At 40.8% G+C, this 14,072-nt stretch overlaps 1 protein-coding gene across 17 annotated transcripts in view; it reads right to left on the minus strand.

Annotated features, from left to right (window-relative positions):
• MAGI1 (membrane associated guanylate kinase, WW and PDZ domain containing 1) overlaps nt 1-14,072 on the minus strand; it is a 631,971-nt gene that overhangs the window by 251,403 nt on the left and 366,496 nt on the right. For all 17 annotated transcript variants that reach the window (XM_019469800.2, XM_019469789.2, XM_019469788.2 and 14 more), the window contains exon 2: nt 1,975-2,091. In XM_019469800.2, coding sequence (XP_019325345.2) covers nt 1,975-2,091 — 117 coding nt within the window. The remainder of the gene's footprint in view (nt 1-1,974; nt 2,092-14,072) is intronic.

A 14,072-nucleotide genomic window follows, 5' to 3' on the forward strand; every position in this document is an offset into this window, starting at 1 on the left:
GAGTATGAGGAGGCAAGGGGCAGAGAGAGAGGGGGAGACTCAGAATCTGCAGCAGACTCCAGGCTCTGAGCTGTGAGCACAAAGCCAGACGTGGGGCTTGAACTCACGAACCATGAGACCATAACCTGAACCAAAGTCGGGCACTCAACCGATGGAGCCACCCAGGTCCCCCCGACCCCTGCCTTTAGCCTTGTTTTTATTGGCTTACCTTAGTGCCTTGGTTTCTTGAGCCATAAAACAATTTATGATCCCTTTATAACCCATACAATTAACATTAGAAATTATTATTAATCCAAGTGTAAAAAATTGTTGGTAGGATACAAGATTATAGCATTCCATTCCAACGCTGAAAGACTAAAAGAACGGAGGCCCAGATACTCACATTAACACATTATCACAACAGTTTCTCTGTCAAGGCAACTCTGCTACTCAGCAGAAAGAGACAACCTTGGGGCACTGACCCAAGTTCCTTGCACTCAACCTCTTTTCCCTGCGGAGCCTTGGTTTTATTAATAAGTAAAATGAGGAGCAGGGAGGGCTGTTCTAGAACCTGATCTTTAAAGGTCCCAGTGTAGACTTATAACCTATGTCCCTGCGGGTCTATGGTGCCTCACGTTAGTTCTGTTTACCATTTTGCAGTGGTATCGGGAAACATTAGCACTCTGGCACGACTTGCAAACTGCTATTTTTTTTTTCTTAAAGAAAACCATTATAGCAAACAAATCACAGCAGTAAGCTGGGTACCCTCAATTTCAAATTATTCCTCATTTTTTTGCTGGTTAAAACATAATATTTCCTTTCTATTTTTTAATGTTTATTTATTTTAGAGACAGAGAGACAGAGCACAAGCGGGGGAGGGACAGAGAGAACCGGAGACAGAAACTGAAGCAGGCTCCAGGCTCTGAGCTGCCAGCACAGAGCCTGACATGGGGCTCGAACTCACAAACCATGAGATCACGATCTGAGCCGAAGTTGGATGCTCAACTGACTGAGCCGCCTAAGTGCCCCTAAAAAATGGTATTTAAAAAAAAAAAAACAAAAAACAAAATTTCAAGCTTTGAAGGACTTGGCAATAACAGAAGGGAAAAACTCCAAGTACTAAAGCCAAAATCATTCTTTCTTCTCAATTTTAAATAAAATCATGCAATTCTAAGTGTCCCCAGGATTGCCACCTCATGATTAGCTATATAGGAATGCAGGTGGGTAGTACACGGTAATACTTCACTACAACTCAGGTGCCCAAGCATCTGCCCCATGGACTGACTTCCTCCCTCCCTCTCTCCTTCTTCTCCTGCCTTTTCTTCCTTCCTTCCCTCAAAACAAAACCTCGCTTTCATAGTCCCTATGCTCTCTGTCTTGCTTTCTCAGATTTGGTCTAATCTAATGGGTTGGGGGGACTGGAGTTTTTAATTGGTGGAAGCCATTCCTTCAAATGCAATTATGCGTGAAATCGAGATCAATGAATCTGGTCATGTTGGGGAAGCAGAGAGAGTCCACTGAGGCATTCTCTCTGCTGAGGGGCCACGAGGGCTCCCTGATCTCCACAGAGATCAATCTGAAGGCCTCTGGCCTGGTCCACCACAGTAATAACAATGATGATTAGCATTCATGGAGGCTTACGCCATGCCAGGACTTTGCAAAACCCTTCATCCCAGGTACTCCTCATTACAGTCTTATGGAATTCGTATGACTCAGATGTCGTTTCCACTGATGTGAAAACAGGCCCCTACAAAGGATAACTAATTTACTTGACATATAAGCAAGAAAGCAGGAGGGCAAGAACCTGAAGGCCAAGGAATTCACCTTGTGCTGTGCTGTATGTCGCAGGGTCACTTAGGATGCCCTGGACTTAGGGAGTCACTAAGTGAGCAAGCCACCCAGTGTTCCAGAACCAACTGGTGAACTCTTCTGTCTCCACTAGCTTTCCACACACACATACACCCAGCAGTCAGATGCCCCAAAAGGGCTACTTACAAGGCACAGCATGGCGGTAAAGGTTATCCCTTATGGTCTGCTGGAGCTCATGATCAGGAGAGCCTTTCTGGAAGCGCTGATTGAGAAAATGTCGCAGGTCCTTGTTCAGTTTTCCTCCTGTGAGAAATATATAAAATAGACAAAACACATCAACCATGGGGCTTCCCAGAGATGAAGCAGGTTGACAGCTGGGTGCAGAAATGCCACCAGAAGCCATTCTACCCAGCCACTCTCGGTCATTAGGAGGACCTACTTCAGGATTCCCTCTGCAGGAGAAAAGCAAGCAAGAATGCAATAAACATAAAACAGCATTGAAAGAGCATTAATTTGGGGGGATCATTTCACACAATACTAGAAGGCTCAAATAACAAAGAATTTAAACTAGGCTATTACATTTAAAATATGTGCCAGAGACCCTTGAAGACACTATTAAAGAGATGGCAAATGGCTGAGAACTTAAAGAGAACAATGGAGCAACAGCTGACAAATTATACAATGTTCTTTGACCACGGCTCCAACTGGTAGAAATTGACCCTATGAATATACTTGCAAAAGTCTGCAACATCTCCAGTATTGCTTATTGCAGTATTTTTATAATAGCAAAAAAAATGAAAGTAAAAGCAGAAGATCTGAAAAAAACCACCAGGGATCAACTAAGTAAAGCATAGTTGATTCATATGGTAACTACTCCAAGAAAGTTATATCTGCTTAGTGTTAGTGTCAAAGGAAAATATGTGGAGTGGTGCATACTGTCTGACCCCTTTTGTGTAAAAAGGAACAAAGAAAAGGAGGCACTCTATATTGACGTGAGCCATCATCACAAAGTTTTTAACAACAGTTTCCTTTAGGTAGAAGGACATGAGCTTGGGAAGTAAGGGAGAAGATGTCTTCATTGTATAGACAGATATACAGATGTCACTCGTTAGTCTATAGACAGAGATATACAGACCTTATTATCCTGCATTGATTGTACAAACACTAGACACAGAGTGCTTTTTCACTATTGTTGTATAAGCAATAGCTACGTGAGTGAGCCTGTGTATTTCTTTGTAATTCTCTACATTAACAAAATAAAACAATAGCTAAATTACGGCTATAAAAATATGTCATAGAAACAAAAAAGGTAACCAAATGTTCTTTTTAAATTATAGACACAAATTATACTCTACAGGACCAACAGAAGGCTTGTAGATCAAGTTAGCTAATATTTATGCTTAATGGAGAAAGACTAGTTCAGTGACAGCTAAAAATAACCAGGCTAAAATCGTCTTTCCATTTTTAGACAAGATAAAAATTAGGTAAGAACATTTCCAGCCTTAGAGAAACAAAATAGCAATGCAGTATCTATGTGAACTACAAAATTCATGTCTTCAGATGGTAACTTCCCCATGGTCAAAAATGTGTATCATGAGGATGACATAGATAGTTAAGATGATGTTACGTCCTACCTAGACAGGAAACGACTGATCTTTATTTTAGTATCATGGTCAACAGATCCCTTATTACAGATGATTGTTTTATAGACTAACAAAACCTAATTTGAACTATTTTATTTGAGATGTATTATACCTAAGGTTTCAAGTGGCCAAAATCAAAATAGATATATTCGAGTCAATCCTGGGTCATTTAATAAATATTCAATAACTCATCAAATATTTGCTGAATAAAAAGGACACACATCCACCTATCCACTCCCCATCCCGCCCCCCAAAATGGTCATAAGGTTTGAACAATTTACAGAGGAATATATATGACTAGCCATCTAACCACATGAAAAGATATTTAATATCATTATCAGGAAAAGGCAAATCAAAACCACAGTGAAATTCCACTACATACCTACGAGAATGGGAAAATTTATTTTTTTAATTTTTTAATTTTTTTTAATGTTTACTTTTGAGACAGACAGACAGAGATAGAGTAGGAGCAGGGGAGGGGCAGAGACAGAGGGAGACACAATATCTGAAGCAGCCTCCAGAATCTGAGCTGTCAGCACAGAGCCTGACATGGGGCTCGAACCAAGGAACCATGACCTGAGCCAAAGTCAGGTCTCAAGTGACTAAGCTACCCAGGCGCCCACAGAATGGCAAAAATTTAAAAGTCAGTATCAAGTGTTATCAAGACTGGAGAAGAGGAACTTGTGGTCACTGTCGGTGGGCACAGAAAATGGTTCATTCTCTTGGGAAAAGAATCTTATAAAGCTAAACCTTCACTAACCGACCGACCCAGCACTTTCACTCGCATTTATGCAAGAGAAATGAAAACAAGCACACTCCCCCACACATACGACTTCCGGATGAATCTCCACAACAACTTTCATCACTATGTAATAGTCCGAAACTGGAAACAACCAAAATATCCATCAACAGGGGAAAGGATAAGCAAGCTGCCCTCTATTCAAATAGGGTGCTATACAACAGTTAACGGGAAGAGACCACTAACACGTAGAGTACCATTCACACACCGAAAACACATAATGCTGAGCAAAGGCAGCTAGACACAAAAGGCAATATTGTATACGATTCCACTTACATATAAAGTCTTAGAATAATCTAAACTTTAGTGACAAAAAGCAGTTGAGTGGTTACCTGGGGCTGAGGGTAGGCAGAGGCTGACTGCAAAGGGGGACAAGGGAGTAAGATCTATGTAGTGTCCCATGTCAGTTTCTTGGCTTTGCAATTGTACTATACTTATGTAACCAGTTCTCCTTGGGGGGAACCTGGATGCAGGGTACAGGGGATCTCTGTAGTACTGTTTACAATTTCCTGAGAGTCTAGAATGACATTAAGACAAAAAGATTTTTAAAATTTTTTGTAAGTTTATTCATTTATTTTGAGAGATAGAGAGTGTGTGAATTGGGGAGGGAAGCCAGAGAGGGAGAGAGAATCCCAAGAAGCCTCAGCACTGTCAGCACAGAACCCAACATGGGGCTCGAACTCACAAACCATGAGATCATGACCTGAGCACAAATCAGGAGTCGGACACTTAACCGACAGAGCCACCCAGGTGCCCCAAGATGAAAAGTTTTTGAAGGGGGGAGCACAAGGAAGTGTTTGAAGTAGATGCCAGTACAGAAAATCTTGATCGTGGCAGTGATAATATGGGTTTATATATTTATCGAAACTTAAGGAACTCTGTGTGTGTGTGTGTGTGTGTGTGTGTGTGTGTGTGTGTGTGTGTGTATGCTGGATACAATTTATAGTATGTATGTGACACTATTACAAAATTGATTTCAAAAGTTTAAAAAATAAACATGATTACCCAATGACTATGTGATAGGCTATTCTAAATGCTTAATTCTCAATTTCGCAGCAGAGAGATGAAGTGAAAGGAAAACACATTAAATCTTGATAGTTAAGACAGAAAGGCTTGGGTTTAAATCCCGGCTCCACTGTTTACTAGCTGGTGAACCCAAGCACACTGTTTCACCTCTGAACTTTATCTGTGAAACAGAGCTCTGATAAAACAGAAGCCCTGTCATGAAATTGGTATAAGGATTAAATGAGATGCCAACACTGCTTGGCAAAGAGAAGGTGCCATGATAATGTAGAGTGGACAATCACTGAGGCAAGGGAGGGGGAAGAGCTGAGACCTGTTCAAAGATGGGCTGTTACTCTTTTTCAAAATGCCCATAAGCATAAAGCCCATTCCATTACTTAGAAATAGCTATGAACAAAATACAGGCACAGGGAAATTCAGACTAAAGGATATTTCTAGAGTTTCTGGAAGGGAATAAAACTCTACTGGTGCTAAAATTGTCCGGCCATATGTAAATGGGTTAGTATTTAGTGCATACTTAATACATTGTTGGTGCTGTCTGGAGTTTAAATGAAACCAACTGGTAAATCACTGATATTTAGGAGTCACATCGGCCAACTCTATCTCTAGGTAGAAGGTAGTCTGGAGTTCGACCAAAAGGATACCAATGTTTACCAGCCAAATCTGCGTTGTTTAAGAGTTTATATTTTATATTTATATTCTCTATAGGAGACCACAGTTGCAGGCGGTAGAAAGACACTGAGCCATGAGTAGAAAAGATATTATGGGATCCAAATTACTGCTTGAGTCAAAAGCAAAGTCCTAAAGAAGATTCGGGATACAGTATCTGTTTCTCCTATACAGAACCCAGGTACACACACCTTATGGATCATATGCAGGTTACCTATCAAGATAAAACATGGGCTTATAGATGGGAAGGCATTCATTCTTAAGCCACAGACACTCTTGGTCTACACTTGAGATTTACATTAAAACTAGCCAAGCTAGCTAAAGTTTGCGATCATCGAACTAAAACTCCGCTTTACTGCAGATGTGCAAAAGGGCAGGGTTAACTATGCTGCCGGTTAACATTTACTCTGTGTTCCGTGACATTTGTAAGCGAAAAGCCTCAACCTTCCCATTATATTAAGAATACTGTACTTTTTGGCATCTAATCTCAAATTAATTGCCAATTATTCAGGGGATATGTCTATAAATCTTCTCCTAATTGTCAAGGCAGTGAGCCAATGAAATAATAAATTGCTAGAGAGAGAGAGACAGAGAGAGTCAGAGCATCTTCACTTTCTTTGAAATTCAAGATTTGTTTTGCAAGTGGAAAAGAGAACAGAGGCCAGAAATACAGGCAACTTTTTCCAAGAAAAGGATTCAGAGCTGATTTTAAGACAATTGTATAATTTCAGTGACAAAAATGAAGCTTACTCTCTGTCCTGTATTTGCCATTACTTTATATTTCATACCAATGTATCTGAAATCGTGTATCTTTTAAATTTAAAACAATGTATCTCTGCTTTTTTTAAATTCACACTGGTTTAGAGAAATTTAACCATGTCAATTCACGTAACTTTTGCTAATTACTTTAAATGTTGTGTAATATTCCATTTAAAAAATATACAATGTATTTGTCCTTCATAAAAAATTAGGCTATTTCCAGTGTTGTTGCCAATGCAACAATGCAATAATAAATGTCACTGTAATATTTTTCTTTTCAAATATGTGTATGTGCAGGAAAAAACATAGTATATACAGGGTTCAGTACTACCAATAGTTCCAGGCATCACTAGGTGTCTTGGAACATCTCCCCCACAGATAAGGGGGTGACTACATTTCTGGTGACTTGTACATTCTATCATATATACATATATGTAGTGATATATATAAATTACATACATATATATGACACATACAATATATACATATATGTGTGTGTGTATATGTATATGATAGAATATATATCTCATATATATATTTTTTGTCTTTTATGCTTCCTCTTCGGTAACTTGCCTGTTCATATTCCTTGTGCATTTTCCTAATAGGCTGTCTTGTTATTTTTGATAAGATGTTCTTTATATACTCTGCATATGATTCCTTTATCAGTTACTTAAGTCACAAATTTTGCTTGTTACTATTTAAACATGAAATGATTCCTTAACATCATTGTGTAGTTCCTCCAAACGTTTCCTCTACATGCTACACAGTTTTCTGCCATCTCAACTAGAAGCATCATTTTCAAAGTGATGGATTATGAGGGGACTCTGCTTGGTCTGAACTCTATCTCCTAAAGTATAGATCCTAAGGGAGAACACTAGTCAATAGAAATAATCTTGACGGCCCAGAAACTAGGTTTCCAGAGATATTACTTTTGAGTCTTCTCAATTCATCCATTTCTAACCAAGGAGACAAAACATAACTCTCTCTGTGTCGTATAAGCTCCAGAACATAGAAGGTCAAAGAATAGTGTTTCCTTACAACTAGAATTTAGACTTTAATATACTTCAAATTTTCAATGCTAAGGAAAACGTGCATAAGGATACTAAACTAATCACACTTCCAAGTGATTTACCATTAGCACACAATTTCTTCACGGAATGATTGTAGTTGTAGGAAAGATGTATTTATTAAGGCAACACAAATGGTTTGGAGTGCAGGGAGCTATTACAGCGAAAAAAAATCTGTGTCAGTTCAGCAGTTTACATTTGTAAAGGATAGGGTTTTTTTTTTTAAGTGCAAAATTATAAATCGAAATACAAATTAGCTAGTTTTATCGTCGCTAAAACTTACAACCTGAAATACAATTAGCGAGTTTTGTCTTTAAAAGATTTTGCCATTTGTTTCCTACTAACACATTTTTCCTGACATTTTTCTGACTGTAAAAGTCCCAAAAAATAGTGGGGAGTTAGGATTTACTACTAATTGGATGGACCGACTGAACGGATGGCTGCACAACAGTGTGAAGGTACTCAACGCCACTGAACTGTACCCTGAAAATACTTAACATGATCTTCTGTGATACATATTTTACCACAATAAAAAGGTAACCTATATGAATTCCAAGATTTGAAAAATACACAAAAGTACAACAATGAAGGTTAAAGATCAACTGTAACCTCATGTGAATCACCATTAACGTGTTGGTACTGAATGCCCCGTGTACGCCTACCTACGCATACAGACAGATACCCTTACTGTACCCTCACACACATGGGGGATTCATTCACTCATTCAACCAGATATTTATTAAGTCCCGACAGCCAGGCAATCGGTGGGCCCTGGGGACACATCACGACAACACAGAACTCCTGAACAGGAACTAACACACAAGTTTTAGCAAACATGAACCGGGCTGGCCTCTGAGCAGAGGTCATTGTTAAGATGAGAAAGCAAACGAGACAAGAACCAAGTTAACTCTGCCAAGTGTGGGGAAGACAGCATTCTAGACAGAGAATGCCGCATGTGCAAATGAACGGAAATAGAAAGGAGGCTGGCGTGTTAGAGAAAAAGCGTGGAGCTCGGACAGGGGCAGCACATGCAGAGGTGGAACAGAGAAGCTGGGGCGGATCATGCTGTGCCTTGCAGGCCAAGGTAAGGAGTTTGCATTTTACTCTAAGCTCCATAGGAATGCAGTGAAGGGAGGGCAGTCAGGGACAAAAGGAAGGCCTCATCTCCGTGTTGAGATTCCTCCCGCAGCTGTGCGGTGGGTCAAGAGTAGAGGGAGGTGGGGGCGCCTGGGTGGCTCAGTCGGTTGAGCGCCAGACTTCGGCTCAGGTCATGATCTCACGGTTCATGAGTTTGAGCCCAGCGTCGGGCTCTGTGCAGACAGCTCAGAGCCCGGAGCCTGCTTCAGATTCTGTGTCTCCCTCTCTCTCTGCCCCTCCCCTGCTCATGCTCTCTCTCTGTCTCAAAAATAAATAAAACATTAAAAAAAATTTTTTTTTTTAAAAAGAGTAGAGGGAGGTGACAGCGTGCGGCCAGTGTGGCTGATCACACAAGACCGGAAGTGGCCTGGAATAAGGAAACGGATGAAAAGAAGAAGGGCAGGAGCGCAGAGAGAAGATGTAACTTAAAGCTAGAAGCAACAGGGTGTGCCCGCGTGATGGAGGAAGATGCCAAATGCAAGACAGGAGTCAAAAGTGATTCCCACGTCTGGGCTTAAGTGCTGATGCCCACAGGGGAGGAGAACACAGGAGTTCCATTAGATACCTATTAAATAGGGGATAGGGAGGATCATGCCCGGCATGAGGATTTACATCCACATGATCTAACAAATAATTCATACGCATTTCCAATACTCTAGCAGTGCTCGAAAATTTAGTTTTAATAGCACATATATGTCATGTCTCATTCCATCACAACCTATTTAACTATTACCCATCAGTAAGCATATGAATGAGTTCTACTGTGATTATCCTCCTTGGATAAAACCTAGCTGTATTTCTTTTTTTTTTTTTTTTTTAAGTTTATTTGTTTATTCTGAGAGAGAGAAATAGAAAAAGAAAGAGCAAGAAGAGGAGGGGCAGAGAGTGGGGTAGAGAATCCCAGGCAGGCTCCATGCTGTGAGTGCAGAGCCCCACTAGGAGCTTGATCCCATGAACCATGAAATCATGACCTGAGCCAACATCAAGAGTTGGATGCTTAAGTGACTGAGCCACACAGGTGCCTCAAACCTAACTGTATTTCTGATTATCTTCTCACAATCCTTGGAGTGGAAATAGTGGGACAAAAAGCATAAAATGATACAAATTCTCTCCCAAAAGACTGTATCAGCTTCCCTTTATTCACCTTGATTCTAAATGCCTCCAAAGTAGCTATGTGGATGCATCATCATATTATCAGTTTCATGTTATCAGACATTTAGATGTCTTTCCTCTGAAAAAAATGATCCAGGTCATAGGGGTACCTGGATGGCTCAGTGGGTTAAGCCTCCAATTCTTGGTTTCAGCTCAGGTCATGATCTCATGGTTTTGGGGGTTCGAGCCCTGTGCGAGGCTCTGTGCTGACATCACGGAGCCTGCTTGGGATTCTTTCTTTTTCTCTCTCTCTCTGTCTTTCTCTCTCTATCTGCCCCTCCCCCACTCATGCTGTGACTCTCTCAACATAAACAAAAAATTATTTTTAAATGATCATAAACAATGTTGCAATGAAAACTCTTGAGTATGTATGTTTGCTAAAATCCTCTAGAAGTGGAATTACTAGAACAATGAGCACAATTGTTAAAGATTCTTCATACATACTGACAAACTGCTTTCCAGAAAGGTTTCCACTCAACTCTAGAAGAAGTACAATATCACTAATCTAATTACAGTGCCAAAATGAGGATTGTTTTTCCCTTTTTAAGTATGCTTTTTTTTTTTTTTTTTAAAGTAATCTCTATGCCCTCCATGGGGCTGGAACTCATGACCCTGAGATCAAGAGCTGCATGCCCGGCCCGGCATCCCTAAGTACGCGTTTTTAAAAGTTTTCCATCAATAATTCAAACAGATGCCAACACTATATTATACAAGCAACGCGGACAGTTAAAATACATTTCTCTTCAATTTGAGAAACTGTTGGTTGCAACGAGAAAATTTTTGTGGAGAACGGCCTGTGGCGAAATAATGGGTGAATTCCATTATCATTATGTATTTAAGTAAAATGAAGAAACAAACAAAACCCTTTGCTTTTAAACACACAGAGATTGAGAACACTCAGTATGCCAGTTCTGACAGATTTGCTTCCAAGCCTGCCTCCCCCAGATGGCATGTAAGCATTGGTCACAATCAGGGGTCAGCAAAATTTTTCTACAGAGTGCCAAGGGTCAGGCAGTACACATTCTCCGCCTTTGGGAGCCCATCCGGACCCTGTCCAACTACTAAAGTTTGCCTTTATAGTACAAAAGCAGCCACAGATATGTAACCAAGGTTTTTTCCCAATAAAACTTTATTTACAAAAAAGGGCAGCAGACTTAGTCCACTGACCAGAGCCTGCTAAGTCGTCACTGTAGATGCTGGCTCCGAATCTCCAGGTGAGCAATTCTCCTTTGAGCGTTCTTAGGGTACAGGGTATTCAGCGTCTCCAAGGCTAGTCTTAGCAGCATTACCCAGAAACCTGCTGAGTTGCAAATTACCAGGCTTCACCCAAAACTTACTGCATTAGAAACTCTGCCGGTCCAGTTCAGCAGTCTATGTTTTAACAGACCGTCCAGGTGGTTCTAAGACACGCTGATATTTGTGACCAATGATCACTATGCCAAAGCAAAGTCCTCCTCACAAAATGTGGGGAGCTAGGCTCAGAAAACAAACCCATTTCCTTATCTGTCACCAGTGGTCCCCATCTCTCTGCACACCTCAAGAGGTGCCAGTCCTCCTGGGCTAATAATAACACCTTATAATAACAAGCACAGTGCAAATGACACCAGGCAGGTGGGGCATCATCAGACATGCAGAGATTGAATCCATTCCCCTAAGTGGCACAAAGACAGTTGTTCTTTCAGTCACGTTTCTGTAGAACTTAAAAAAAAAAGTGGGGTGCCTGGGTGGCTCAGTCGGTTGGGCGACCGACTTCGGCTCAGGTCATGATCTCGTGGTCCGTGAGTTCGAGCCCCGCATCGGGCTCTGTGCTGACAGCTCAGAGCCTGGAGCCTGTTTCAGATTCTGTGTCTCCCTCTCTCTCTGACCTTCCCCCATTCATGCTCTGTCTTTCTCTGTCTCTAAAATGAATAAACGTTAAAAAAAAAATTTAAAAAAAAAGAAAAGAAAAGAAAAGAAAAAAAGAGACTGCGGGAAAGATTTATGTCTGCTGATGAAGCTCTAGAAACTACTATTTACATGTAACTCCCCACATGGACGAGCACAAAACATTTTGCTAGCACTTCAGGACATCCACATTATTATTATTTCCTGCCTGTCTCCTCTCTTCTTTTTCTCCTGGTGAATCTTTTCATACCAAATTTCATCCCACAGCGAGAAGAAACCTGAATTAAGCATGGAAAGAAAGGCACGGTTTAAATTCCATCATCTCTATTTTTCCATTATTCCCAGCCTTTTGTGCTTCTTGTATTTATTTCAGTTAAACTGGTATAGTCAAATAACATCTGTTCAGAAAAAAAAAAAAAAAATGAAATATTTACAAAAGGGAAAGGCAAAAGACAATGTTGCTCTGTAGGCAAAGTAACGTATGTGATGTGAGTTTATGACCGGCAATAATCAACAACATGGCTGAAGTCAGAGGTCTCTACACTCAGGTCCTTGAGTGCAATCTGTAGACATGTGTGTGCCCTTCAAGAAGACACTAAATTCTTAAGAAGACACTGCACTGGGATCTAACGGACCTCTGCTCGGTGACCTGCTGGACTGGAGTGATGCCAGTGAGCATTTACTGAGCACTTTTAACAGGCAGGCACAGTGCTGAGTCCTAACTTTGCAATCCTCACCTCACATCAGTGAGGTTGGTTCTATTTCCAGTCCCATTTTACAGAACAAAAAAACTGAGGTTAACGGGCTGCCCCATCACCCAGGTAATTAGGCAAAAAGGAAATATATGTAAATCTAGACAGATGAAATCAGAATGCAAGATGTTAACAGCTGATCAGTTAGAGTCAATCATGGCATATACCACGCTGTGGATTCACTATGTTATGCGGTTTATGGGTTTGATATTTTCCAAAACAAGAAAGAGTAAAAGAAAAGAATGGTTTTTCTGAAGCAGTTACATTCACCATGCCACTAGAAAACATTTTATGTGAATCTCAACATAAAAACTGAAGACTGACTTCCCTCTAAACAGTCATAGTACAGTTGCCCCAATACCCTCTCGATGTTCAACATAGTCTACAAGAAAGTGACATGTCAACAGCGATGACTTCCAAAGAACATTCAGCCAAGGAGCCCAAGGGAAGTTCCTTCCCACAAACCAGCACCTGTCCCCTTGGCTTTCAGGACACTGTTGATAAGGAAGGTATTTTAAATGCTTCTATGCAAATGCAAACGGAGATCCCATAGGCATCTCACAGCCCAGAACTTCCATAGTAATTAACACAGCTGTTCTCCGACCCCTGCGAGCCTTACCCCAGTTCAGTTTCAGCCAGGAATGGATAAAATGGGTCACAAACTATATTCTAATATAGTCTGATATCATTCACACAGTAGGTTGGGGCCAGAGATCCAGGGGCTCTGACCTATATAGTGAGAAATCTCACTATACAGGGTTACAATTGAACATGCCACACCAGCTTCTGCTGGATCATAGAACAGAGGCCACGAGCAACATCCCATCATTTCATGGGCCTGAAAAAGCTGAGACCCTTGCCCACAAGCAAAGCATCTCCGTGAGTATTCTTTGCACAGTACCTCTCTTTAAAAGATTTTTCAAAGCTGGGGACCAAAGACAGAATCACAAGTATATGGTCCAAGCAGGTGAGAATGGAAAAGAAAACATCTCAGGCACGAGGAGGATTCTAGAGTAGATGTAGGCAAAATTTATCTGTAAGGTCCCATAGTACATACTTTATCCTTTACAGGATGAAAGGCCTAGGCTCCAACCACTCTGCTTTTTTTTTTTTTTTTTAAAGAAGAAAACCAACACTAGACAATAAGTAAATGAGTGCATAGCTGTGTTCTAAATAAAAACTTCATTACAAAAACAAGCAGCAGGCTAGATTGGGCCCATAAGCTGGAGCTGGCCACTCCCTGTTGAAGAGGGTTACGTCTCTCTCAGAAAACGTTTATGTTACACTTTCTGAAAACTGCCAGAGGTGTGGGGGTTCATGCATCGGGATGTGTGCAAGTAGCACCTGGTGTGTAAACCATTCCCTTAGAAAAGGAGTAGGAAGGTGAGGTGTGGGTCCA

The sequence above is a fragment of the Panthera pardus genome, unplaced genomic scaffold, assembly GCF_024362965.1.
Source record: "Panthera pardus isolate Hobbes unplaced genomic scaffold, ASM2436296v1 HiC_scaffold_8, whole genome shotgun sequence".
Classification (NCBI taxonomy): domain Eukaryota; kingdom Metazoa; phylum Chordata; class Mammalia; order Carnivora; family Felidae; genus Panthera; species Panthera pardus.